Source organism: Chelonia mydas, chromosome 27, assembly GCF_015237465.2.
Source record: "Chelonia mydas isolate rCheMyd1 chromosome 27, rCheMyd1.pri.v2, whole genome shotgun sequence".
Lineage (NCBI taxonomy): Eukaryota > Metazoa > Chordata > Testudines > Cheloniidae > Chelonia > Chelonia mydas.
This window is the reverse complement of record NC_057860.1, coordinates 14,679,777-14,706,210: the sequence shown is the minus strand read 5'-3', so window position 1 is coordinate 14,706,210 and position 26,434 is coordinate 14,679,777. Positions and strand designations below refer to the sequence as shown.

At 60.7% G+C, this 26,434-nt stretch overlaps 1 protein-coding gene across 4 annotated transcripts in view; it reads right to left on the bottom strand.

Annotated features, from left to right (window-relative positions):
• The window catches only part of LOC102942063 (signal transducer and activator of transcription 5B), a 30,659-nt gene extending 5,884 nt beyond the window's left edge, over positions 1–24,775 (bottom strand). The window contains exons 1-18 of one of the 4 annotated variants that reach the window (XM_043537053.1): positions 23,243–24,775; positions 15,663–15,800; positions 8,525–8,681; positions 7,950–8,039; positions 7,499–7,673; positions 6,865–6,995; positions 6,619–6,770; positions 5,959–6,114; positions 5,302–5,481; positions 4,782–4,869; positions 4,583–4,705; positions 4,161–4,253; positions 3,427–3,633; positions 2,829–2,923; positions 2,610–2,740; positions 2,123–2,278; positions 1,746–1,797; positions 878–985 (exon numbers count right to left, since the gene is read on the bottom strand). In XM_043537053.1, the coding sequence (XP_043392988.1) occupies positions 878–985; positions 1,746–1,797; positions 2,123–2,278; positions 2,610–2,740; positions 2,829–2,923; positions 3,427–3,633; positions 4,161–4,253; positions 4,583–4,705; positions 4,782–4,869; positions 5,302–5,481; positions 5,959–6,114; positions 6,619–6,770; positions 6,865–6,995; positions 7,499–7,673; positions 7,950–8,039; positions 8,525–8,681; positions 15,663–15,790 (2,222 nt within the window). In that variant the 5' untranslated portion in view covers positions 15,791–15,800; positions 23,243–24,775. Of the gene's footprint in view, positions 1–877; positions 986–1,745; positions 1,798–2,122; positions 2,279–2,609; positions 2,741–2,828; positions 2,924–3,426; positions 3,634–4,160; positions 4,254–4,582; positions 4,706–4,781; positions 4,870–5,301; positions 5,482–5,958; positions 6,115–6,618; positions 6,771–6,864; positions 6,996–7,498; positions 7,674–7,949; positions 8,040–8,524; positions 8,682–15,662; positions 15,801–16,701; positions 16,925–19,293; positions 20,675–23,242 lie in introns of those variants that run through there. The other 3 variants (XM_043537052.1, XM_037886632.2, XM_043537054.1) reach the window with 3 other exon arrangements.
• Between the last annotated feature and the right edge of the window lie 1,659 nt (positions 24,776–26,434).

Sequence of the window (26,434 nt, the reverse complement as noted above, 5' to 3'; positions counted from 1 at the left end):
TATAACTACCCTTGGTTTCCTATCTTTTAACCAGTTACCAATCCATGAGAGGACCTTCCCTCTTACCCCATGACTGCTTATTTTGCTTAAGAGCCTTTGATGAGGGACCTTGTCAAAGGCTTTCTGAAAATTTAAATATACTATATCCACTGGATCTCCTTTGTCCCCATGCTTGTTGATCCCCTCAAATAATTCTAGTAGATTGGTTGAAACTATAGTAAAGAACAAAATTGTCAGACACATAGATGAACATAATTTGTTGGGAAATAGTCAACATGGTTTTTGTAAAGGGAAATCATGCCTCGCCAATTTGCCCGGTACTGAAGTGAGGCTTACTGGCCTGTAGTTGCCAGGGTCACCTCTGGAGCCCTTTTCAAAAATTGGCATCACATTAGCTGTCCTCCAGTCATTTGGTACCGAAACTGATTTAAATGAAAGGTTACAGGCTATAGTTAGTAGTCCTGCAATTTCACGTTTGAGTTTCTTCAGAACTCTTGGGTGAAAACCATCAAGTCCTGGAGACTTATTACTGTTCAGTTTATCTATTTGTTTCAAAACCTCCTCTAATGACACCTCAATCTGGGACAGTTCCTCAGATCTGTCATCCAAAAGGAATGGCTCAGATTTGAGAATCTCCCTCACATCCTCAACAGCGAAGACCGATGCAAAGAATTCATTTAGTTTCTCCGCAATGGCCTTATCATCTTTGAGTGCTCCTTTAGCCCCTCGATCATCCAGACAGAGACAGGGCGAGGCATCCCAGAATAGGCACGCCAGGGGGCAAGGAGCAGCATGCTCCAGCTAAACGTGCCCCCAGCACGGGGGAACCCCTCGCCCCCGGAACGCGGCTCAGGCCTGGGGAAGGAGCAGCACCTACTTCTGCGGGTAGACGTTGTAATGCGGCTGGGAGCACACGGCCGGCGACGGTGCCTGATCCATGTAGGTGACCGTTCCGGCGGCGGGATCCCCGGAGGCGCTGGCAAACCTGGAACAGACGAGGGGCTGGCATGTCAGCTGGGCTGGGGGCACCAACAAGGGAGTAGCGCCCCGATGATGGGGAAAAAAGCAGGGGGGGGCCCTGAACACCAAGGGGCTGGCCTAATGCACAGAGTGAGAAGGAGGGAGCACAAGGCAGAACTGAGGGAGCTGCTAAAAGCAGTAAGGGAGCCTGCCCCCGGCTGAAATTCGAGCAGCGGGGGGGCAGAGGTGCTGGGGGCCTTGGTGTCACACTGTAGGGCCGGCTCCAGGGCAGGCTCAGCCCTCTCCCTGGGGCCCAGCCTGGCTGGAGTGACAGCTCAGGTCCTGCTGGCCCCAGCCCTGGCTCCAGCTCCCTTTCGTGATCATGGTGCTGCTGCCAGGGGTTCCGTTTGGGCCAGGCTGGGGGGGGTGCCTGTGGTGCCTTACGCCCCCCGCCATGGCCCGCATTCACACATGGGGGGCCTGCGGCCGAGGGGCCAGCAGACCCGGTTTGGCATCTGAGCCGAGCCACGCTTGGTGTCAGTCGCTGGCTCGCAGCCGGGAACAGACTTTAACCCAGTGCAAGGCGGGCTCAAAAGGCAGCGAACCTCCCCCTGGTTGAGTCCCACTGGGAGCTACTTGCTGGCACTTCACCCAAAAGGCCGGGCCAGGTGCCTGCCAGGTCTGCGGGGAACTGGGCCTTGGCTGGCAGGACTCGCCCAGGGCACAGTTGCTTGCTGGAGGGGGAGAAGCCCAGGCACGAGCCACGCCGGTGGGGAAGTACTTACTCTGGCACCACCTGTTTGATCTGCGGCTTCACGTAGCCATCCACGGCTTTGCCTGCAGTGGGAGGAAAGAGCCGTGAGCCCAGCAGTCCGAACGCTGGGTGCTGGCGAGAACCCTGCCCCTGCAACCCCGTGCTGCCCCGTCTCCCGCAAGCTCCTGCTGCAGGCTGCTGGTGTAAGCGCACGCACGGCCCGGCTGCTGTCCCGCGCGTCCTGTCAGGCTGCAGGAAGCTGCCTTCCCCCCACCCACGCCGCAGAACGCCCGGGTCAGGCCCAGCCCCGCCAGCAGCCGAGGGGGCCAGGTCTCGGCAGAGCCCCTCGGCCAGCGCCCCGCGTCGGGCGGACCTGCTGCAGCGGCTCCGCTCAGCCGAGAGACTCACAGAGAACCGGCGTGTAGTACTTGGAGAAAACCTCGTCCTTGGGCCGGTCGGGGAACACGTAGTTGAGGTAACTGAGGTCACCAAGGCGGTCGGCCAGCGAGCGGATGGAGAAGTCTCTGGTCGTGAAGGGTTTCAGGTTCCATAGATTGCGGTCGGCTACAGGAGAAAGGTGGCAGCGTGAGCCGGCAAGGGCCAGGCGTGGCAGGCAAAGGAGCCGAGAGCAAACCCGGCCTTGCGCTCAGGTGCCCCGATCCCGGGTGGGCCGGGCAGGGGACTGGGCTGTCCTTCCCCGCCAGCCATGCTGGCTGGAGGTCACCGCCATGTCTCTGTCCCCTTGTGCCGGCCGGCAGGGCGGACTGAGATGCCCCCGTTCCGTCAGCTTTTCCCCACCAGACTCCCAATGGAACCATGGGGTGCCCCAGCGGCCAGATGCGCCAGAGGAGCGGCAAAGCCAGCCCAGCGCTGGCCCCGGCCCACCCTGACTCACGCGAGTCGAACTTCCAGGCAATGGTGATGCCCCCGATCTCGGAGTCGCTGAACCGCAGCAGAAAGGTCCCGTCCGGCTTGTTGATCAGCAGGTCGTGCGCTTGCTGCTTGTTGACGAAGCCCAGGATGGCCCTGGAGCACAGAGAAGGGGGTGAGGGGCTGGCAGTCAGGGGGAAGGGGGGCTGTGCGGTGCCGGCCGTTATGGGAAGGAGGCTCTCACCCGTCGTTCCAGTGAGGCTTCTGATGCTTCTTCAGCACCTCCATGACCCCGTCGAACCACTGCCAGAAGGTGTAATTCCAGCCAGGTAAGTTCTCCTGGGGGAAGACCAATGCGGTGACGGCCAGGCCTGCGGGTCGTGCCACAGGGCTCACTCCCGGCCCGTGGGGCTGCAGGCAATCCATGGCCGTGCTGGAGCAGCCTGGACTGTACATAGCAAACCCCAGCAGAACACAGCGCTCCCCAGCCCCGCACTGACAAGTCTCCCCCGGGGCGGGGCAGAGAACAAATCACTTGGGGGGATGTCTGGCCGGGGCTGCGGGAGGGACGGCACTCGAGGGGGACCTGGGGGGGATGTCTGGCCGGGGCTGCGGGAGGGATGGGGCTCGAGGGGAGTGTGTGGGGGGGGGGGCAACATTTGAGGGGGGGGGGGGGGGGGGACGGTGCTCAGCGGGGCGGGGGAGGCCGAGGTAAGAATTTCGGCAGTCGGAGGACATTAATGGGTCAGGCCACCCTGGGTCTCCTGCTGCCCCACAACCCTCCCCATGCTGCTGTCACCAAGTAGCCCCCCGGCAGAGGCTGGCGGTGCGGCGCGGCTCACCCTGTTGAACTGGGACCAGGAGACGGACATGGCGCTGTACTCCTCCAGCTGGCCACTGCTGCTGTTGAAGAGCTTCTGGGCCAGGAAGAGCAAGTTCTCCTTCGTCAGCCCCCGGCTGCTCTGCACCTCGGCCTTGAACTTCATGTTGAGCGCCTCGCACAGCTGGGGCCACAGCACCTTGTCGGGCACGGCGAACGGCACCCGGCCCTGCGGGAGGGGGCAGCGCGGGTGCCTGGGGTCAGGGGGGCTCCAGCCGCACCCGGGCAGGGAACCCAGCGGGGAGAGCTCCGGCCCCAGGAGCCAGCAGCATCCATGCACTATCCCAGTGCCCCCTCCTGTGGCACTCACCCCCTGCGCCCCCTCCAGGGTCCCCCTCCGCCTGCCCCTGTACCGCCCACTCCCAGAGCTCCCCCCCTCCTCCTCAGACCTCCTGTCCCCCTCCCCCTGACCCTCACCCCCCTGCGCCCCCGACCCCCACTCCCAGAGCTCCCCTCGCCCTCCCCGTGTGCCTCCCTCCCCCAGAACTCCTGGTGCAGAGGCCAGCTGAGGGCAGGAATGGGAGACTGCCCAGGCGAGAACAGAGAGGCCTGCAGGAGGGGCCAGGTGCGGGGGGCCCAGACCAAGGGACCTGATGATGTGGGGGCCCAAGGGCAATGCACATCTGGGGCCCCAAGTGAAGCGGGGCAGGCCCCCCGGGTGTGGGACTCTGCCCCCCGGCGGCGCTGGCTGCTCACCGGCTCGGCGAAGGCGTTATCCCAGAGCACGGTGGCCGTGGCGTTGTTGTCCTGGCTCCCGTGCACGATCACCACCACGGGCAGGGACAGCGTCTGTGGGAACCGGCAGGGCCGGGCTGAGTGTGGGGCGGGGTGGGGGCTGGACCCAGCTCCGGTTCCTGCCCTTCCCCCACCTGCCGCTGGGCGACTCTCAATCAGACCAAACCCCCCTGTGCTTCTTGCCTCCATGCCCACCCACGGACCCTGCACCCCCCGGGGCTGCCCCAGCTCGTGACCAAGGCTCAGGAATTCCTGTGTCCCTCCCTCAACCCGGAGGGACCGTCCTGGGGACGGGCGACACGGCCAAGCCTGACACCAGCCCCAGAAGGGCTCCTGGAGCCCCCAGTGCCGGGCAGGCCCCTGGGCAGCGGTGCCAGCTTTACCTTGACCTGGAAGACCAGCTCGTTGCCGCCGACGCTGAACTGCGACTCGAAGAGGATGGTGAACTTCTCCTCGGTCACCGACTCGGCGCCGCGCCGATCCGAGCGCTTGATGCGCTTCAGGGACTGCGGGAGGCAGGGGAGAGCGTGAGAGGCAGGTGGGGGCAGGGGGCGGGGGCGGTGCCTGCGGCCCGGCTCTCACCATGTTCCTGAAGTGGGCGCTCAGGGTGCCCGTGGCCTGGTGGTACTCCATCACGCAGCAGTTGTTCAGGATCTCCCCACTGCTCTCGCTGCAATGGGAAAGGCAGGTGAGGGGGGCCAGGCACTGGGCCAGCTCCGACGGCCAGGGGGCATGGCGGGGGCTGGGCGGTGCCGACAGTCACCATGGGGGGCAGCTCAGGGGACGCCACTGGGGGTGCTGGGAAAGGGGCCAGTCGCCAGCCCCACAGGCGTGCGGCTGACCCTCCCTCCACTCAGCGATACCCCGGGGGTCAGAGGGGGCAACGCCAGCCACGCGCTGGGCTGGGCTCTCTCCAGGGGATCCAGGCTACGTGAGCAATGGGACGCAGAGAGAACAAGGGACCAGCCCCACAGGGTCCTGCCAGAGCCCCCCAGTTACCCCACCCAGTTACCCCGGGACTCAACAGGAGCCGCATGGCTCAGCAGGGCCAGCTCGGGTGTCCCCCAGGACCTGCCCCGGGCGAGTGGCGGGGGGGCATTACTTGCGGGTGCTTTCGTTCTTCAGCAGGGCCTTGGCTTGCTGCTCGCTGATGATGGTGGCCTTCACCTGGGGCGGGTTCATGTGCACGTTCAGCTTCCCCCCCACCAGCAGCCGCACCGTGGCCGCGAACTTGGTCTGCGTCTTCAGCACCTGGGGGGGCTGCTTCTCGATGATGAAGGTGCTGGGGGGAGGAGCCAGCGTCACGGGGCCTGCGGCTGCGAGATGGGCCCCGGGGCCGGAGCGACAACCGCCAGGTGCGGGGAGGGGTAACGACACCACCACACCCCCGCCCTGGCTCACAGCACCTGCGCCCAGATCCCCTTCCAAGCCCCCGAGCCAGGTCCCCTCCCACCCAGAGCGCTTGCCCCACGAGCCCCTTTCTCTCGCCACCCGCCTGCAGTGCCAGCGGCATCCCCGCCCCCCGACCTAGCCGGCCCGCGGCCCCTCGCAGCCCAGTTCCTGCCTGGTCGGGTCAGAGTCTGAGCCTGTTCCCAACTGTGCCCTGAGCTCAGCCTCAGCCCCGCCAGCCCGTGTGGGGCAGATGGCCCAGCCCAGCTCTGTCCCCCGAGCCCGTGTGAGGCAGACGGCCCAGACCCAGCCTGGCTCTGCCAGCCCGTGTGGGGCAGTCAGACACAGCCCGGCTCTGCCCCCGCGTTACCTGGTCACCAGGGCGGAGATGATGTCTGTGATGGTGCCATTGAGCTCAGCCAGCATCTCCTCTACGGGCCCCGGGATGGGCAGCTGCTGGCACAGGTGCTCTGCCCGACGGATCTGCTGCCGGTTCTGCCAGATGATCTCGGCCAGCTTCTCACACCTGGGGCGAGGGGCCCCCGGGCCAGGTCAGCGCTCTGGCAAGGCCCAGGGACATCACAGAGCCCCAGGCCGTGGCATCCCGTGTCTGCTGGTCATGGGGCTCCCTGTCTGCGCCTCCCCCACGGGGACCCCCCAGGCCGCGGTGTCCAGGCCGAGCCAGGCCAACCCAGGCTGGCGCGGTCCGGCCTTAGCCTAGCCCTGTGGGGAGCTCAGCCGCCCCAGGAATCCAGTCCCACGTCCCTGGCGATGGGGGCAGGTGACCCCTGGTGCCCTGGACTAACAACCCCAGCGAGGGCAGCGTCACCCGCCAGGGTCACCCCCGGGGCTGCCTCTTGCGACACAGGGCAGCACGGTGACTCCCCCGGATTTCCTGCTGCCGGCGGCACCGTTCGCTGGTTTCCCAGCCAGCCGCCATGGGGCCAAGCGGCAGCTCCCGGGTGCCCAGTCCCCATTTCCCACAGGGCCGCGAGCCCCGTTCCCGGCAGCGCTGGGAGGGGGGACGCACCAGGACTGCAGCACGTCCAGGGTGCCCTCGGGAGGGCCGCCGTTCCCCGCCAGCTGCTGCCGCCGCTTCCACTGGATCAGCTCGTCGTCCAGGATGGTCGTCTGTTGCTTGCGCAGCAGCTGCAGGGTTTTCTGGTGCTTCTCTGCCAGCTCCTGCGAGGGGACGGGGTGTTAGCGGGGGACGGGGGCGTCACCGCCCCCTGCTGGCACCAGGGCAGGGAGTGGGGCCCCCCGGGTCGGCACTCACCACTCGGTACTGCTGTAGTGTCTGGGCCTCCTGGTGCAGCCAGGCCTCCAGCGACGCCTTCTTCTGCTGCAGCGTCGTCTCGCGGGACATGCGCTCCTGGGGGCCCAGCTGGGAGAGCTGGGAGAACTGGGCTGGGGAGGAGGCCAAGAGCGTTAGGCCTGAGCCCCGCCTGCCCCGGGGGCTCCCCGACCCTCGGTGGCATCCCCAGAACCCCTGCGCCAGGCCTGCCCCTGGGGTGGGGGGAGACTCGCTCCCCGGGCCCCACGGAGCCAGTGGGGCGGTGCTGAGCTGGGGACTCCCATGGGACTGCGAGGGGAGGGGAACCGTCCCGGGAGTGCTCAGATACCTGCAGCCTCCTCATGGGGGTGCAGTGGGCGGGTGGGTGAGATGATGCCCCCCCAGATGCTACGGCAGAGTCTCCCCCGCGCCAGCTGCAGCCCCCGCCGGACCCAGCCGGAGCCCAGGGCCTGGCGCCCCCTCGGCAGCTGGGACGGGGCAAGTGCTTCGGCACGTTTGCTGGCACGGGCTGGTGTCTCCCCAAGGACGGGATCTCAGGGCAGGTCCCTGCCCCCAGCAGTCCAACCCCACGGCCCCTCCCTCTCCCCATGGCTCGAGCGCCCCCCATTCCCCCCACCTTGGAGGCGCATGTTCTCCTGGTACTGGATGATGAAATACTCCTGCGTCTGCTGCAGCTTCTTCAGCTCGTTCTCCGTGTCCTGGGTGACGAGGCGCAGCTCCTCGAAGGTCTGGTTGATCTGCAGGTGCTTCTGGGACATGGCGTCCGCCAGGCTGCTGGCCGGGGAGGTGCTCTGCAGAGAGGGGGCGCCAGGTCAGTGCTGTGCCCCCCATGCCTGGGGCAGGGAGAGGCTGGGCTGCAGGGGCGGCCAGGGGGGCAGGGACGGGCCCCAGAGCACGGAGGCCGAGGCTCACGCCATGGGGCAGTGGCTGGAGCCACGTGCACAGAGTGGGGTGCGGGGCCCCAGGGTGATCCCAGCAGAGTCAGCGCCGGGGCTGGGCTGGGGCAGTGTCCCTGGGGCCCCAGAGAGACGGGGAGAGAGACAAGGCCCCCCTGCCTGGCTACTCACGTTCGTGGCCTCCCGAACCAGCCGCTGCTCATGGTACAGGATGTGGCGGATGCAGCGCACCAGCTCCATGGGGCACCGGTCGTACGTGTTCTGCAGCAGGGAAAGCAAAGGCCCTGAGCCAGGCGCAGAGCGGGGCCAGTCAGGGGCTCTCACCGCCCCAGGCTGGGGGAAAAGGGGTGCCATGGGCACTGGGCGGGGGGGCTGCTCCTGCCCTAACCTACCTTGCCAGCATCCCTGCTCCCAGGCCACGTGGGGGAGGATGGGGGTCACCCCAGCCAGCCTGTGCCAGGACGGCAGCTCCTCTTGGCCAGACAAGGAGCCTGCGGGGGACGGAAGCGGCTGGGGGGGCTGCGACATGCCAGGGGACGGAGGGGCTCAGCGATATGCTGGTCCCACGCAGTGAGGAGACGGGAGCGACGGGCACCAGGCACCTGCCATCACACACTCTGCCGCTGTCCCAGACCCTTGCTACGCGCCAGGCTTGGCCAGCCCACGGGGGAGCGCCCAGTGGGAGTTACCGGCCCCTGGCAGGACACGAGGGGAAAGGCCGCCCCATTGCGGCTCTGGGCACTGACCTGCAGCTGAGTGGCATAGTGCCCCAGCTTGATCTTCAGCAAGAACCCGTCCTCGCCCACTTGGTGATCTGCCTTCTTCTGCAGCTCCTGGATCAGCCCCTCCAGCAGCTGGGTGGCTTTGAGGTTCTCCTGGGGGTTATCGAGGTCGATGGAGTCCCTGGCACAGAGAGAGACGGGGGGTGGGCGGAGGGCCCAACTCGGCACAGGGACTGCATCTAATGCGGGAACCCAACCCCCGACAACTGAGGCCCCCCTGCGTCCATCCCTCAGCCGACGGGGATGATCCAGCCAACCCACCACACAAAGCCCAGAGCGAATGGGAGCAAAGCCCCATCCCAAGCCCGCCCCCCGGCCCTGCACCTGCCCCCTATGCCTGCCCCTCTTCCCCCACTGTCACGGAGTCCCCGGGCGATGCTCTGGGACTGCTCCCTACGAAGCCAGGCAGGACTCTGGGGAAGTCTCCTCTCTGGGAGCAGCCTGTCTGCAGGGCACACAGCTCACACAGCTTCCACCTTCCTGGGTCTGACCTCAGAGCATTCAGCATCCTCTGCCCCTCCGTGCGCTTCCCACAGCAAGTCCGCTCAGGCGGGGTCCTGGGGAAGCCAGAGGGTCCTGCATCCCAACTCCGCAGTCAGACCTGACTCTCAGCCAGCCAGGAAAACAGAAGGTTTATTAGACGACAGGAACATGGTCTAACACAGAGCTTGTAGGTGCAAAGAACAGGACCCCTCAGCTGGGTCCATTTTGGGGGGCAGTGAGCCCCCCTTCACTCCATGTCCCAGCCAGCCCCAAACTGAAACTCCCTCCAGCCCCACCTCCTCTGGGCTTTGTCCTTTCCCAGGCCAGGAGGTCACCTGATTCCTTTGTTCTTCAGCCCTTTAGCTCTCACCTTGCAGGGGGAAGGGCCCAGGCCATCAGTTGCCAGGAAACAGGGTGTCGGCCATTCTCTGTGTCCAGACCCCTGCACACACCTGCCTTCTAGGGCTCTGCAACAATCATACACCCTTATCCCATCACCTAGATACTTAAGAACTGCATAGGGGAAACTGAGGCACCCCCACACTATTCAGAGGAAACATTAAGAACAGTCCCACTTCGTCACATCTCTCCCCCCTTCGAGACCAAACTGAGTGGGGTCACTTTAGCCAGTGACCTGGGGAAGTTCGAACCCACCAACGTTCCCATGGATGCCCCAGCATCTCTCCCGTTCCTTGGTGGGAGTTACACCAAGCCCTTCCAGTTTCATGCCCTCCCTTAGGTCGGTGGTGGTCGATAGCACTTGCATACCGCATGTGGGAAGGTTTATGTGGCCCGTGCCCTTTTGCCACCCCAAAACCCCCGGGGGTCAAACTGGAATCAGGTCTTCTCCCAGCTCTCCAGTCTGGAGGGCTGCAATTCGCGCTCTCTTGGTTAAGAGCCCCCATCTTGACCTGGGCCACATAGTGTTCACTTACAGAACTAGCATGGAGACATCCCTTTCTCAACAACCTTGTCTCCCCAACAAGCTGGCCAGACACAGCCACGTGGTTATAGGACTGTTTAACTTTCTTAACAGCTTTTACTTCATCTGAGACCTTCTCAAAGCTATCCACACTGGATCTTTCAACAGGAAAGTCAGTGGATCCATTCACAACAGAAAATTTCTGGCTGTTAGGAACTGAAACTTTCTTGATTAAATCACTTTCACACCCTTCAGCTGCAGTAAACTGCTTGCAAAGACTCCATGAGGATTCCTTTCCCTAGGGCTTTTCTATGCAACAATTCACCCTACACAGAAATTCTGCCTTTACCCTCTTCACCGAGGGCTTGCTCTAGAGGAACACTTTCCTGAGCAACAACAGACTCTTTCTGGGTCTCCCTTACATCCAGAATTACCTCTGGCCCATCCGGCGGATTCCTACACAATCCCCTTTTAAGCAAACTGACAGACTTCCTAGATAAAAGGTCAGAAGCATTCTCCTTCCCTTTGCCACACACAAGTTCACGAATCTTTTCCTTCTTGCTACAGGTTTCCACACCCTCAGTAGGTAACACAATCACACACCTTTCTGCTCTCCTTGTGCCCTGGCTAGGATCTCACCTTGATTAGACAGAGTTGCTACACCCTTTCCCAGCCACACACTAGCAACAGGCAAAATACAAGCACCAGAATTGTCTGGTCTCTGGGATTTTGCATAGACAGTAACTGGATGCGACCTAGTTACAGGGCCATTCTCCCGAGCAGACACAAACTTAGGACCCTTCCCTTCCTGGGCTTTAGCTGAATCCAGAACCAACTCTGAGACAACTGCACGACCCTCAACCATCACGGGCTGAAAGGCCCCTTCTGTCTGCTCCACAGACAAAGAAGAGCCGGACACACTTTCTCCTTTCCCAGACACCCAGCTTGGGATCTCATTCCCCTTGTCCCAGCACACAAGGCTGGTCACAGACAACTGCTTGGAAACCAGGGTAGCTCCCTCCATAGGCAAGTCAATACCCCTGACAGACACAGGCACATTTCCTTCCCTGTCCCACTTCTCCACCCAGCTAACAGGTAAGGTCCAGGGACACTCATCTTCCACTCTCCTCGCCTTCCCACCCTGCTGCCTAGACAAAGCCATCAGCTCACAAGGCTGCCTAGGCTCATCCAGACTTTCCTTACCAAGCACCTTGCCACTCCCCACAGATCCCCTGCCCTGCCTGTGTCTCCCCCCACTCAGCTGAGGTCTCAGCTCCCCCTGTGCTCAGCGCTGCCCTTGCTGTCCCAGTGGGGTAGGCAGCGAGCTCGCTGCTTTCCTCACTGCATCAGAGCCAGCCTGAGCCCCTTCTCCAGTGTGCAAGGGGGGCGGGGAGCATCTCTCTGTCCCACCCAGCCCCAGGGGGCTGGTTACAGGCAGGCAGGTATCCTGAGCCTAACAGCTCCTCCCTGCTGCCAGCCAGGTCATCTGCATTTTCACTGACCATTTCCCTCTCCGCCGATTGGTTCCCTGGATTCAAATTCAAACCCTTGGCAGTTACCGGAGCAGGGCCTGGATCCTGTCCCAAAGAGACACAGTCACCCCACAACAGGGTCTCGCAGCTGATAACCTGAAGAACCCCAACGACCAGCCAGCCCCACACCTCCTGGATCTGCACAGGGATCCGGGCCATAGGCAGGGCGAGGGGCTTCATCCCTGGGACCCTCACCCAGCTCACACAGCCCCTCAGCCTCTGAGACTGCTGTGATGAAGCAGGACTGTTCTTAATGTTTCCTCTGAATAGTGTGGGGGTGCCTCAGTTTCCCCTATGCAGTTCTTAAGTATCTAGGTGGTGGGGTAAGGGTGTATGATCGTTGCAGAGTCCTAGAGGGCAGGTGCGTGCAGGGGTCTGGACACAGAGAATGGCCAACACCCTGTTTCCTGGCAATTGATGGCTGGGCCCTTCCCCCCTGCAAGGTGAAAGCGAAAGGGCTGGAGAACAAAAGAATCAGGTGACCTCCTGGCCCGGGAAAGGGACAAAGCCCAGAGGAGGAGGGGCTGGAGGGAGTTTCAGTTTGGGGCTGGCTGGGACATGGAGTGAAGTGCAGACGGGGCTGTCTGGCTCACTGCCCCCCAAAATGGACCTAGCTTAGGGGTCCTGTTCTCTGCACTTACAAGCTCTGGTTTAGACCATGTTCCTGTCGTCTAATAAACCTTCTGTTTTACTGGCTGGCTGACAGTCACGTCTGACTGCGAAGTTGGGATGCAGGACCCTCTGGCTTCTCCAGGACGCCGCCTGGGCGGACTCGCTGTGGGAAGCGCACGGAGGGGCAGAGGATGCTGAATGCTCCGAGGTCAGACCCAGGAAGGTGGAAGCCGGGTGAGCTTCTTGCCCTGGAGACAGGCTGCTCCCAGAGAGGAGACTTCCCCAGAGTCCTGCCTGGCTTTCTGGGGAGCAGTTCCAGAGCATCGCCCGGGGACTCCGTGACAACTGGTGGCAGAGGTGGGATGTACTGCACCCCATGGATGGCACTTCCTGCAGTAAGTGACTGGGGAGCAGTAAAACGAAGGGGGATTGATGGGGACTAGGTGTGCTGAAGGCTCAGAGAGGAGCGGTTTCGGGGGGCGGTTAACCCCAGGGAGTGTGTGACCAGCGAGAAGGACTGTGCAGTAATGGGGTCCCACTGGGGACTGCGGTGAGCAGTCTCAGGGGCGGAGGAGCCTGCGGCTTGGCCCTGGGAGAGAGAAGGACTTTTGCAGTAACACGGTTCCCCTGAGGATTGCACCGAGCGGTCCCAGGGGCGGAGGAGTCTGCAGCTCGACCCTGGCAAAGAGGTGGTGACCTCGAGAAGGGCTGGCACACTAGGGGTTCTCCCTGGAAACCGTGGGGAGCTGAGAGCACACAGGCCTGTGAGTCCACAACAACTTGGGAACAGCGGAGTGATGGCCTGTCACCGTCTCCTTAAAAAGGACATTGTAACCCTGTGCAGAAAGAGAGGGTTGCACATTGGGAAGTTCACCAAAGCACAGTTCATCGTGCAGCTGGAGGAGGACGACCGCTCTAAGGAACAGATTCCTGACCCCAAATGGGGCTATAGCAGGATCTGGGAGCAGCTAGAGTAGTAGCCAGGCATCGCCAAGACTCCTGTCCCCGACCAGACGGGGGTCTTCACGATCGGGTTCCCCATCCGGGGATTGGAGACGGACGGGATTGGAGCTGAGTCCGAGAGAGCAAGAGGACTGTGAGAGACAGCGAGAGCCCGAGAAAGAGCTGCAGAAGCAGCAGCAGCATGAACTGGCGGTGGGGGAGCGGAGAGGCATAGGGGACCCCCCAGGGGTGAGTGGGGATAGACCCCGGGGGGGCCAGTTCCACAGGGAACCTCGAGACGAAATTGCTGCCCCTGGTTAAGGAGGGGGGGATGTGGATGCCCACCTCACTGCCTTTGAGCAGGCTGGCGATTTGAACCAGGGGGACCCTGCGGAAAAGCCCCGGTATCTAGCTCCCTTGCTGGGTCCCAAGGCCATAGACTCCATCAGCTAGATGGGTGGGGAGGTGGACAAGCTCCCACTCCTGACCCCAACCTATATGTCTGTGTGGAGTTTCCTTGGGCCAGGCCCCTCGGACCTCCAGTGGGAGCGGAAGGTGATGGTCAATGGGGAGACATTCCTGGGGTGCCGAGATCCTGGGACAGACAGATCTGTTGTCAGGCCCTGGGTGGTGCAGCCTCAGATGCTGAGGGGCTGTGTGAGGTGGGTGAGGGTCCCAGGGATGAAGCCCCTCACCCTGCCTATGGCCCAGATCCCTGTGCAGACTCAGGAGGGGTGGGGCTGGCTGGCCGTTGGGGTTCTTCAGGATACCAGCTGCGAGACCCTGTTGTGGGGTGACTGTGTCTCTTTGGGACAGGATCCAGGCCCTGCTCTGGTAACTGCCAAGGGTTTGAATTTGAATCCAGGGAACCAATCGGCGGAGAGGGAAATGGTCAGTGAAAATACAGATGACCTGGCTGGCAGCAGGGAGGAGCTGCTAGGCTCAGGCTACCTGCCTGCCTGTAACCAGTCCCCTGGGGCTGGGTGGGACAGAGAGATGCTCCCTGCCCCCTTGCACTCCGGAGAGGGGGCTCACGCTGGCTCTGATGCAGTGAGGAAAGCAGCGAGCTCGCTGCCTACCCCCACTGGGACAGCAAGGGCAGCGCTGAGCACAGTGGGAGCGGAGACCCCAGCTGAGTGGGGGGAGACACAGGCAGGGCAGGGGATCTGTTGGGAGTGGCAAGGTGCTTGGTAAGGAAAGTTTGCATGAGCCTTGGCAGCCTTGTGAGCTGATGGCTTTGTCTAGTCAGCAATGTGGGAAGGTGAGGAGAGTAGAAGATGAGTGTCCCTGGACCTTACCTATTACCTGGGTGGAGAATTGTGACAGTGAAGAAAATGTGCCTGTGTCTGTCAGGGGTATTGACTTACTGTGACGAAGCGGGACTGTTCTCAATGTTTCCTCTGAATGCTGTAGGGGTGCCTCAGTTTCCCCTATGCATTTCTTAAGTCTCTAGGTGGTGGGATAAAGGGGTGTAATTGTTGCAGAGCAAAGGGCCAGGGTACATAAATGGCCGACACTCTGTCTCCTGGGAACTGATGGCCTGGGACCTTCCCCCTGCAAGGTGAGAGCTAAAGGGTTGTAGAACAAAGGAATCAGGTGACCTCCTGGCCCGGGGCAGGGACAAAGCCCAGAGGAGGAGGGGCTGGAGGGAGTTTCAGTTTGGGGCTGGCTGGGGACGAGGAGTGAAGTGCAGATGTGGTTGTCTGGCTCACTGCCCCCCAAAATGGACCCAGCTGAGGGGTCCTGTTCTCTGCACCTACAAGCTCTGGTTTAGACCATGTTCCTGTCATCTAATGAACCTTCTGTTTCCCCGGCTGGCTGAGAGTCCCGTCTGACTGCAGAGTTGGGGGGCAGGACCCTCTGGCTTCCCCACCATGCCAGTGCCCCCTCCACTATATGGGGCGTACACAGAGGGACCTGCTGAGTGTTCACAGGGCTGTCCCCTCAGCTGCTGACTCCTGGCTGCTGTGCGGGCTGAGTGAAGTTGCGAGCCCAGCCCTGAAGCCTTTCTGCCAACTCTGACGGGGGAGGCACTGAGGCTGCGTCCAGGTTCCCTGCCGCAGTGGGCAGCTTCCCTCGTGCAGGATCCCTCACCAGGCAGCTTCAAGTGGCGTCTACAGAGGTAGAAAGGCTGATGAGGTAGCAAGGCTGATGCACGGCACTGGGCAAAAGGCTTTACAAAGGATGACTGGTTAATGTAACCCACGTGCCTACAGAAGGGTAAACTGAGGCACAGCAAACCAGCAATGGGCCCCAGATCTGTGCTCAGACCGCTAGGCTGTGCTGCCTGTCTCTGTCACAGCCAAAAGCAGCATTTACCTTTTTTAATTGATAAAACAGAGATTGGCCAACAGTGGGGTGGGGGTGGGAAGCGTTTGATAGAGGACACACGCCCCAGCCTGGGACAGAGCCGGGATGCAGCGTTCATGCGGCAGCACCATTCTAGACCCCTCGTACTGCAGGGGGAAGAGGAAAGGGGAGTTAGGTGAACCTTCTGCAAGCAGCAACGAGCACCGTCAGCAGCCGTCCCCCAGCTCCACCATGTAGCCCCTGGAGGAAGAGATTTCACTGGCACGGTGACAATGGCATGGAGCGGGGCGGGCTCACCTACCATGCTTGGCTCTCGATCCACTGCGAGAGGTAATGCCGCACCTCGATGGGGAAGTGCTGGCCGTACAGCGCCTGCATCTGGCGCAGGGCCTCGCCCTGCAGCTGCTGGGCCTGGATCCACAGGGCCATCGGTCAGAACCTGGGGAAGGCACACGACAGTTACCCAGGAAGGTTCTTCCCCCACTCGAGAGGATTTGCACGCTCAGTGGTCATTGTCTCTCTGGGCTGCGTGCCCGCATAAAAAGAAACTTGTCTGCCTCCCTCACACCCTTTCCTGTCTAGTCAAAGGCACGTCTCACAGCTGCTCCCTCAGCAGTGGGGCACAGGATCCGATCTGTGCCCAGAAGGGGATGTGAAGAAGGGGAGGGGACAAAAGCACTGGCAGAGGGAACCTGGAGCCGGAGGCTGCAGCAGGAGCTGCCCACCAGCCTGGCCCTGAATGACTGGAAAAGCCACCAACCGTCACCACCCCAAAGGGAAAGACGCTGCTCCAGGCAGACGGGTGCGACAGGGTGAGCCGAAGCCAACGGCAGGAGCAACTTCGAAGTCTAATGAGCTCAGGTCTAGCTCTTCCAAGGAACTCACAATTTCTGGGGCCCGGTTGGAGGCCCCTAGCAGGGCCTGGCTCTCCAGAGGGCAGGGGCTGAGCAGTCCCTAAAGAGTCTCTCAGACAGGCCCCCCAAGTTACCAGCCATCTCTGAGCATCGAGCTCTCCCAGACAAAAGCCAGGTTCTGACCCGGAGGAGTGGTGGTGAAAACGAAGCGGGTAAACTCCTAAACTCAACTCCCCGGTCCCCAGGTGAGAAGTGGGCAAACACCATTTGCTCACACTCCTCCTCCACCACACCCTGACGCCGGCAGGAATTCGGTGCCGCATAGCAGCCTGCGGGGTATCTCCTGGCTGAGACGGATGCCGCTTTCAGGAACCCAGGGGCGTCCGAGGTACCGGTGTCCCGGCGCGCAGCCATGTGGGCTTGACTTCACGTACAGGAGCCAGCCCCACACACAAAGCTTAGCACGTGGGTCACTGCTTGCCTTACCCTGGATCCTTATGCGGAAGCCAAGAGGGAGTTTCTCACGGTCCCAGAGGGATTCGACTAGCTCGAGCCTCACCCCACCCCACACTGCATGAATCCCCTCCCCCTGCGGTGAGGGAAACCCGGACAGAACATCCCCTTGAGCACTGTCATGCAGGAGCTGGCGCTGGACCCCCAGGCATGGCCCAGTCCCAGGTCAAGCTAGACCAAGGGAATTCTGGGAAATGTAGTTCCTAGGGGAGGGTCATGGGAATTGTAGGCTAATGCAAGGCATGCTGGGAGGACTTGCCCGGGTATATAAGGAGCAGGCGTGCTCAAGGGCAAGGCAGCTGCAGCTCAGGAGAGCGAGTGGGTGGAGGGGCAGCAGGGTGGCTGCAGGAAAGGGCTTGTGCTGCCACCTGCACTTCTGTGGGGGTCCCAGCCAGGGGAAGCCCCTTCCCCCATCAAGACGGGGGGGACTGAAGAGCACCAGGAACGGGGCTGGGAGGCTGAAGGAGCATTTGGGGAGCTTTAGTTCTCCTGGCAGGGGGAGGCTCTTCTACCAGAAGGGGAGCCGCAGCCCCCAGGAGATGGCCAGCCTGGGGGGCGGCCAGCCCTGCTCCAGCGGGGGGCCAGAGGCCCAGCTGCATCCACCAGCCAGCCCCAGGTACGTCCCAGCGGCAGGCTTGGGAGTGTGCTAGACAAGGGGCTCTGGGTGCACGGCGGCTTCGGCCTCCCCACAGCAAACGCTCTGTGCTACCCCCTGGGGCCCGGCTGTACCTGGGGTCCCTGACATGGCTGCTTTATCTACTGCAGATGGGGGCCCAGGTGTCTGAATGGTGTAATCCAGCAAGTAAAGGGAGTGGCCCGTTTTGGGGGGCGGGGGAGGCGTTACCTGCCTTGGTATAAAAGGAGAGCTCGCTAATAGCCGGCACCCTCAGCCCCTCATCCACACACTTCGCTTCACAACCCCTCCCTTGGCACGCTTCCTGCGGCCGCCACTGCGGGAGCTGGGGCAGTAACGGGTGACTCCAGCATGCAGCCTCCCTCCTGTTGCCAAGCTGCTGCCCTGATGAGGGCTCATCCGCGATGGACACTCGCACCAGGTGTGACTTGGCCGTCATTCAGGTAGGCCAGTGCCGAGCTCTGTGGATGCTCGTTCTCCGCGAAGAGCAGCTTTGTCTAGGTTCACCCAGGTCTGTTAGACAAGGTTTAAGCTAAACCAAAACAAATGTCCACACAGGGGTTGCACCAGGTCCTCTAAATTCACACCACCGGCTACACCTGGCCAACTAGCCGTGGCCCCTGCAGCCAGCCTGCCCCACCGTGCTCCTGGCAGTGCCACCAGCGCAGGTCAGGAGCCGAGCTAGGGTCAGGGGATGTGGGACGGGAGCACCCTTGTCCAGGGCACAGCCCACGCTGGCTCCTTTGCACTAGGAAACAGGATCTGCTAGTTAACAGGACTTGCCTTCCCTGGCATCTGCTGAGAATGAGCCACCTCTGGCTGTGGGTCTCCTGTAGACACATTACGTTCCCAGGGCTGCTAGATCTGGGGCTGTTTGCTTCATCCCCTCTCCCCCGGGGCTGCATAACACACTCATGTGTAACTCCTGCATCTCCCTGAGCCCCCGTCCTCACCATCCCTGCCCTGTCGGCGCCTGATCTCCCAGGCCTGTCTAGCCTGCGGTTCCGACTGCCCGTTAGCTCGGGCGAAGCCCCCATAATCAGGCAGGCACGTTACCCGGAGTTACAGCGGGTCCAGCCAAACGCCTGCTGGCCATGCCGCACAGGGCTGGCTCCCTGCCAGCTGGGCTCAGGTGGAGACAGTGCTAAATTCGGATCCAAGGACCCCGGAAGTGGCATTAATGTTAAGACTGGACCCCTGCCCTGCACAACCACGATCGCTCCAGCTCTCCTGCCCAGGGAGCTGCCGTCTTCGCTTACCAGGCACTAACCGGACATGGTTAAATCAGAGCTCCTCTCATTCTTGCTTCACACCCCCCGACCCCACACACACAGACAACCCCATCTACAGCTCCCCTGGTGGTCTTCCAGGTAGCAAGACTTCGATCAGCCAACACGGGGGCGCGGGCAGCTGTGCCCTCTGCCCAGGGAACCCGTGAGAGGCCAGGGGTGGGGATCATGGAATCCTAGAATATCAGGGTTGGAAGGGACCTCAGGAGGTCATCTAGTCCAACCCCCTGCTCAAAGCAGGACCAATCCCCGACTAAATCATCCCAGCCAGGGCTTTGTCAAGCCTGACCTTAAAAACTTCTAGGGAAGGAGATTCCACCACCTCCCTAGGTAACGCATTCCAGTGTTTCACCACCCTCCTAGTGAAAAAGTTTTTCCTAATATCCAACCTAAATCTCCCCCACTGCAACTTGAGACCATTACTCCTTGTTCTGTCAAGGAGTTGCGTTTCAGAAAGAGATTCTGCACAGAATGTCCCTCGTAAGCCGTCCGTGCCAGCATCTCTCCAATGCCTAGAAACCTTTTACTAGTTGGGCAGCAAACTCTCTCCTTCCGGCACAGAACAGTGGCCCTGGTGACAAATCTCTCTTGGCCCCGGGTCAGAAGCTGATAGTCCCTTCCCCAAGTGCCGGAGATACTCACGGCAGGAACAGGTGTTCTCCGCGCTCTGCCCTGCCCCATGCACCGCCCTGGCAGCGCCTTGCCAGCCACCTGGGCACCCTGACCCTGGGCACCGAGGGGGATCCTGCCTCTTGGCGAAGGGGTCGTGTCCGCAGGGACAGCCTAGCGTGGCAGCCCAGCGCGGCCGCTCCTCAGGCTGCCTGCTACAGGAAGGAGTGAAGAGCAACTGTTTCCTTCCAAAACGTCAGCTGCCTCTCGCGGACCAAACAGCAAGCGCTGGGCTCCTGGCAGCTTCCTCCCCGCCGCGGCCGCGAGTGCGCAGATCCAGCCACGCTCACTGGAAGCGCCAGCTCCAGGCCGCGTGGGGCCGGCAGCGCACAAGTGTCAGAGGGTCACATTACATCTGTGCTCCTTGCCCAAGAGTTATTTATAGTTTTACTGTCTGGGAGGATAGAACAAAAGGAAACCAGCTGGAAAATGGCGCTTTTGGCTAATCCTGATTTACAGTTCTGGCTTTAATGTGAACGGGACGTGACGTGGGCTCAGCCGTGGGTGGCATTGAGATCCCCACGTCCTCTCTGTCGGCCCGTGCCTTGCAATCGCAGCCTGAGTAACTGCAATCCCCCTGCCAGCAGGGTCCGTTCTCCCCCTCTGACAGAGGGAGATGGAGGCAGGCACTAAGTGACTTGCCCAAGGCTGTGGAACAAATCTGTGTTGGAGGCAGGATTGGAACCACAAGCTCTGGGCTCCAGCCCTTTGCCCGCAACGATGGGTACTCTACACTACAGCTGGAGGGGAGATTTACCGACGACATGCTAAGAACAGCCGCGCAGCACACACCAGCTGCCCACGCAGGCGGCAAGGGATTGTACTCGGGGTGGGCAGTGTACCCATCCCGCTGAGGCTACCCTGCTGTTCGCAGCACGCTGGCTCAGTCTGCGTGAGTGGGAGTATGTCCACCCGAGCTGGAAATCCGCTCCAGCTGGGACGTGCACGAAGGCAAGAGAGGCGCCTGCAGATGTCCATGGGGCTGGAGGGAGGGGCTCATACCTGGAAGCTCCTGGGTCTGTGGTAACGAGCCGTAACTCCCCTGAAGCGAGGCGGGGTAGAGACCGCATGCCCCTTCCGACCCCAGTAGCTGCCTGTCTCATGAAGATGGCACAGTCATGGGCGTTCCCCCAAGTGGGATGGGTTCTCCCCACCTTTAGGAGCGGCTTGGTCTCTAAAGCACCCAGTCAGCCAGGGGCCTGCCCGAAGGAGGGAGTTGCAGGGATCTCTGTCCCCACCCACCCACACACACAGCACACACTGTCCTGCGAAGCAGCTCCAGGGAGCGAGCCAGCCAGCCCAGAGCAAGGAGCAGGCAGCCTTGGGCTGGGTCTCTGCTGCGTAGCAGTCTGTTGCAGCTAGAAAAGTAGGTCACTAGAGCAGACTTCCTCCTTCCCGAAGGGCGGGAGCTGCCCCGGTGGGCACCCCTCTGCAGCAGGCCCCCAGCAGCGGGGAGAGACACGGCGCCAGCTGCCCAGCAAGGAAGGGGCTGGTCAGAGAGCGTGAATCAAAATCCCCCGCGGATTAGGGATTTCCAAATACAGCTAAGCTGCTCAGATGCTCACGTGAGAGCTGTGCCTCGGAGGGCAGACCCCTGGGGATAAAAGGAAAAGCCGCAAGATCAATTGAAGTGCTGCCTAGCTAGCACGGGGCAGTCGACGCCTGCCAGAAATACGCAGGGTGGCCACTGGCCACTGCAAATAGATGCAGCAGCTACACAGCCAGGCCTGAGGAGCACCCTTCACTTTAACCAGGGGCTGTCTCAGCAATTGCTTCTGCCCGCACGTCCCAAGCAGCTGCCCCCAATGCTGAGCTATGGGCAGAGGGAGGGGCATGGGCCACCCAGGGAGGGGGGAGGCTTCAGCTTCTGTTTACTTCAATTACTGACTTTCCTTTCCTTTTTTAAAGTGCTTGGAGCCCACAGCAGAAGTCTTTTACACAGGGAGCAGGCAAGCATTAGGGGGCTAGGTCAGTACAGGTATGGAGGAAAAGGAGTCGTGTTTGGGAACGAGGAGTCAGGGCACCTGGGTTTTCTTCCTGGCTCTGCCTTGGACACCATGGGCAAGTTACTTGGTCTCTCTTCCTCAGTTTATCCCGAGGATTTGCCTGGCGCACTGCAATGCTGGGAGGCTTTAGTAACTGCTTCCTGAGATCCTGGGGTGAACGTTGCTAATGGCATGGTATGGCTGCAAGTTACTTGCAAACAAGATCTGCTCTAGGAATGATTTGGGGCCAGGTCTCTGACGTGTGTCACAGGAGGTCAGACTAGAAGATCACAATGGCCCCTCCTGGCCGAGGAACCTAGGAAAAGATTGATAGATCCAAAATGGGGAGTAACTGAATTTCTGCCCTGTGACCATCTGCAAGTTTCTGCTACATTCACCCCTGCAGAGTGTACCAGGGACCAGCCCCACTCCCCATCCACCCTTGACTACTGCAGAGGGTTATAAAACTCTCGGGAAGAATTCCAAGAAAGCCTCTTTTCCTCACACAACTCTGTTCCAAACACAGCACGAGCCACTGCAATCTACTCTGGGAAAGGCACAATCTTGGCTTCTCTGCAACATTCGATTATCTTCCCTTCCAATTACAGAAGGCTCCCTTCGCTTACTGATCTCTTCGGTGAGAAAGCTGGAAAGCTTTGCCATCCTGCAGAGCAGTGGTGGGCAATCTGTGGCCCATCCGGGTAACCTGCTGGCGGCCCTCTAGACAGTTGGTTTGCATTGACCATCCTCAGGCATGGCCGCCTGCAGCTCCCAGTGGCCACGATTCACTGCTCCCAGCCGATGGGAGCTGTGGGAAGCGGCGCTGGCTGCAGGTTGCCCACCACTGCCACAGAGCAACCAACATAGGATTGGGCCAATTTCCCAAGCTGGGAGGTTGCCTCGCATTCCCGTCTGGGAGGCCAGCACTGTCCGTAATGCCTGCAATGTGTGCTGTTGCTACAGGCTAATTCTGCTCCTGGCTGGCTTCCCTCACACCCCTCACACCCCCCCAGCCCCCTTACGAAGAGAAGGGGAAGGGTGGGCAGGTTTCTAGATGCTTGATCCATGCACCTCTCTGCACAGGAGCAGCACGTCTCCTTGGACTCTTGGGAGAAGGACGTGCTGCTCCAGGGGGTTCCTCTCTCTCCTGGGGCAGGAGCTGTGGGAAGAGGATGCATGGAGTCGTCCAAGGAAGAAGAGCCGCCGGGGGCTCGGCTGGGGTATCGCAGCAGTTCCTAGAGCCCCTGTGCAGGAGCAGTTCTGCAGGCAGTAATCCGGCTGGGAGGACGCAATCGGGCAGTTTAGCAAGCCCTGGGGAAGCCTAATCTCTGCTATTAACGCCAGCACCCCCGTCGTGGCTAAACCCAGACGTGGATTAGACAGGCCTTGGTGGTGTGTTAATAACGGCCCCCGCAGCGCCTGGGGCCAAGCGGCCCAACTCCCCTTGCTCTGGGGGGCGACAGGGGCTTGACCAGCTGGAGCCAGCGAGGCACAAAGCAGGGACCCACCAGTGTACAGGCTCTGCCACGGCCCAGGGGCTTTCCCTGCTCAGACGGGATTCCCCAGGGCAGGTACTCGGAGCTGGGCACCGCCTCGGCTCAGCCAGCTCCATCCCATCCAGCCACTTCCCTTCTCTCAATGGCCTTGAGGAGCAGTCGCCTCATGGGGCGAGCAGGGGAGTTGGCAGGTCTGGATTCTCTAGTGCATCGCCCAGTCCTGGAGCAGAGAACCCAGGTCCTGCTCCTCGGCACAAATCTCCTGCACCTTTCCTAAATCAAACAGGGTTAGGTTCTCAGCCCCTGGCAGGGTAGGGACCCGTAGCAGCCTAGTCCAGCAATTCACGTTAATGGTGGCTTCTGCACACTGGACTCACTGGCTGCACTCTGCCTTGCCATATGACACACCGGTAGGGAGCAGTACCATGTTACTGGACTTACCTGTCAATGAGAACTAGGAGCAACTCCGCCACCGAGCCATGTCCTGCCAAGACTTCGTGTTCGGCTCAGGCTGTCCCTGGCATAGGCAGGATGTCTGCCTTAACCAGGGCTGCTCATCTCACCGCAGATCCCGCGTGTGCCCTGGAACACGGCACTAGGGTGAGATCCTGGGCATGAGATCCTGGACTCACAAACGAATCCCAGTTTGGGACTCAGGTTGCAAATTCCTTCTCAAGAATATTCCCACGCTCGCTGAACATCAGCTTGGATGTAGGCGTCTGTTTATTTTACAAGCTGTGATTTCTGGCTCCGCTCCTGTCAGGAATTGTACAGATAATGAAGACAGGCTGGCTTCTTAGCTCTCCCTTCCTCCTGCACAGCACTTCACCTGTGACATCTGGGCTGCATTGGAGGGTTGGGGGGTCAGGTCACAAGGCATGCTCCAGCAAGAGCATTCAAACCACTCTTAGGAGACGGGCACTCAGGGGTGTCCCTGCATCACGGCTACCTTGGTTACTGGGTACTGTGGTTATTGCAGCATGAGTCAGCCCAAGGCTGGGCAGTTAATTCTCTAATGCCTAGCATTTCTGCTTAGCTGGCTGGCAGTGCTACAGCATACTTTGACAGGTTTCAGAGTAACAGCCGTGTTAGTCTGTATTCGCAAAAAGAAAAGGAGGACTTGTGGCACCTTAGAGACTAACCAATTTATTTGAGCATAAGCTTTCGTGAGCTGTAGCTTATGCTCAAATAAATTGGTTAGTCTCTAAGGTGCCACAACGTACTTTGAGTCATAAGAAAGGGCTGCTCTCCACTCCCGGTAGTACAGCTCGCAGCCGAGTGAAAAGGAAAAGTATCCCAGCAGCAGGGGATGGCTTAGGGGGCTAGGCACCAGGTTTGAAATTCCTGGACTGGAACCTCCGTTCTCTACCTTTCAGACAAGAAGTTTGAAGCGTGATAGGACAGACCCAGCCCCTCACCTCTCAAAGGCCGAGGGAGCCAGTTCCAGGTACCAGACTGCCTTTCCAGCTGAAATATAAAACAACACCACTCAAATCTTCTCCAGCTGGACACTGGACTCCACCACCCTCCTTGGGAGAATGGAGGGGTTGGGTACAGCTGCCTGGATCAAAGTGCCTTTCTCCCCACCTCTGTTCAGCCATCTGCCGTCTTCCTGGCTGCTGTCCCCTCCCCAGAGCTGGCTGCATTTTCAGGGGTGCATTGATGTTACTTCTGAAATGCCCTGCAGTGAAGGGATCATCTTATAGAATCTGCATCAGCCTGGCAGCCCAGCAGCTAAGAAGAACCCCCAGAGTACAGGCCGGCGCTGCCCGGGTAGAAAAGTCCCTGTGCGAGGGCACCCGCCGGTCACAGAATCCACTTGAGGTGGGTAATGAAACAACCAAGACTCTTGGACTGGGCCACGCTGAAGGCCCAGGCTGGCTGTGCAGCTGTTGACACCTGGCAGTGAGAAGCGAAGAAGGGAATGGAGGGATGAAGAAAGAGAGGAGAGTCCAGGGCAGCAGCTAAGCCTTGTGTCTACAGGGCCTAGTACTGCGGCCTCCTGCTTGGAGTTACGGTACCGCCTAACAGAGACACCACTCACCCCCGCCCCCTCTGAGTCAGCCTGGACTTCCCCTGAGGAGCGGGGCTTGTGACAGGGGATTCCCGCTCAGCCACAATGACACCGAGCCTGGCTGCCCAGAAGTGAGAGGGGGGGTGAGAACTCTCCTCTGAGAGAAGCCCGCGGCTCAGCCCCCGTTTCTCCCTGAAAGGGCAGGTAACGCCGTGAGCGGGCTCCCCGGTGCTGTCTGTCCAGGCGGGGTCCCGGGAAGCCAGAGGGTCCTGCACCCCAACTCCGCAGTCAGACGTGACTCTCAGCCAGCCAGGAAAACAGAGGTTCATTAGACGACAGGAACATGGTCTAACACAGAGCTTGTAGGTGCAGAGAACAGGACCCCTCAGCCGGGTCCATTCTGGGGGGCAGTGAGCTAGACAACCACGTCTGCACTTCACTCCATGTCCCCAACCAGCCCAAACTGAAACTCCCTCCAGCCCCCCCTGCTCTGGGCTTTGTCCCTTTCCCGGGCCAGGAGGGCACCTGATTCCTTTGTTCTCCAACCCTTTCGCTCTCACCTTGCAGGGGAGAAGGGCCCAGGTCACCAGTTGCCAGGAAACAGGGTGTCGGCCATTCTCTGTGTCCAGACCCCTGCACACACCTGCCCTCTAGGGCTCTGCAATGATCATACACCCTTATCCCACCACCTGAAACTGAGGCACCCCCACACTATTCAGAGGAAACATTAAGAACAGTCCCGCTTTGTCACAACATCCCCTGCCAGCCACCTGCATCCTCCACTTCTGTTTGCCAGCGCGAGGGAGGGCTGCTGGCACAAGTTTCTCTAGCAACTATTGTGGGGCAGGTTTCTGGGCTATGCAGGGGGGCCCTTCTGGCCTGGGAAGCTACGAACTTATGAGCGCCGGCCCTGCCTCCAAAACCCACCCCCAGCAGCTGCTCCCAGGCCGGGCAGTCGTGGGGTGACTCACCCCTATCAGGATGAGTCATTCAGGGCTGTCCTAGGCGGTCAGGGCAGAGACCGGACTTGTCACCTGATTAAACCATTGGCACTGGGGGGAAGGTGTTAAATGAACTGTGCCTACAATCGGCCTGCTTCATAGAAATCTGAGTGCTAGGCTCTCCATGACAGCGTGATATCCCCTGTCTGCATGCACTGCGCACTCTCATGTTACCAGGGATACCCCAGGTACAAACCAACACAACCGCGGAGCGTTCACCGCCTGAGCCGTTCGTTGTATTGAAAGGAGACCAAGAGACTGGTGGAAAACTAAAGGAGCAGCAGCACCAGCCCAACCTCAAACTAACTAGGGTCGTTCAGCTCCGTGCTGGAGCCTGAACTCGCTCTCTGTCCCGGGACCAGGCATGGCAGCCTGGCGAGCTTCCCTTTACTGCCCTATACCACGCCTCTACATAACTGATGTAGGGAAACTCTGCAGCTGCCCTCCGTCCCGAGAGCCCCCTGCTATCCTGTCCCTGGGCTCTTCCCCCGGCTCCCCCTGTCTTTGCCAAAGCCCCTTGCTCCCAACCCCTCGGCAACGCTGGCACGTTTGGGATTTTGTATAAACAAAATACTCCTCTATGCCTGTTCTACTGAAAGGGAACGGTAGCTTTGCCGT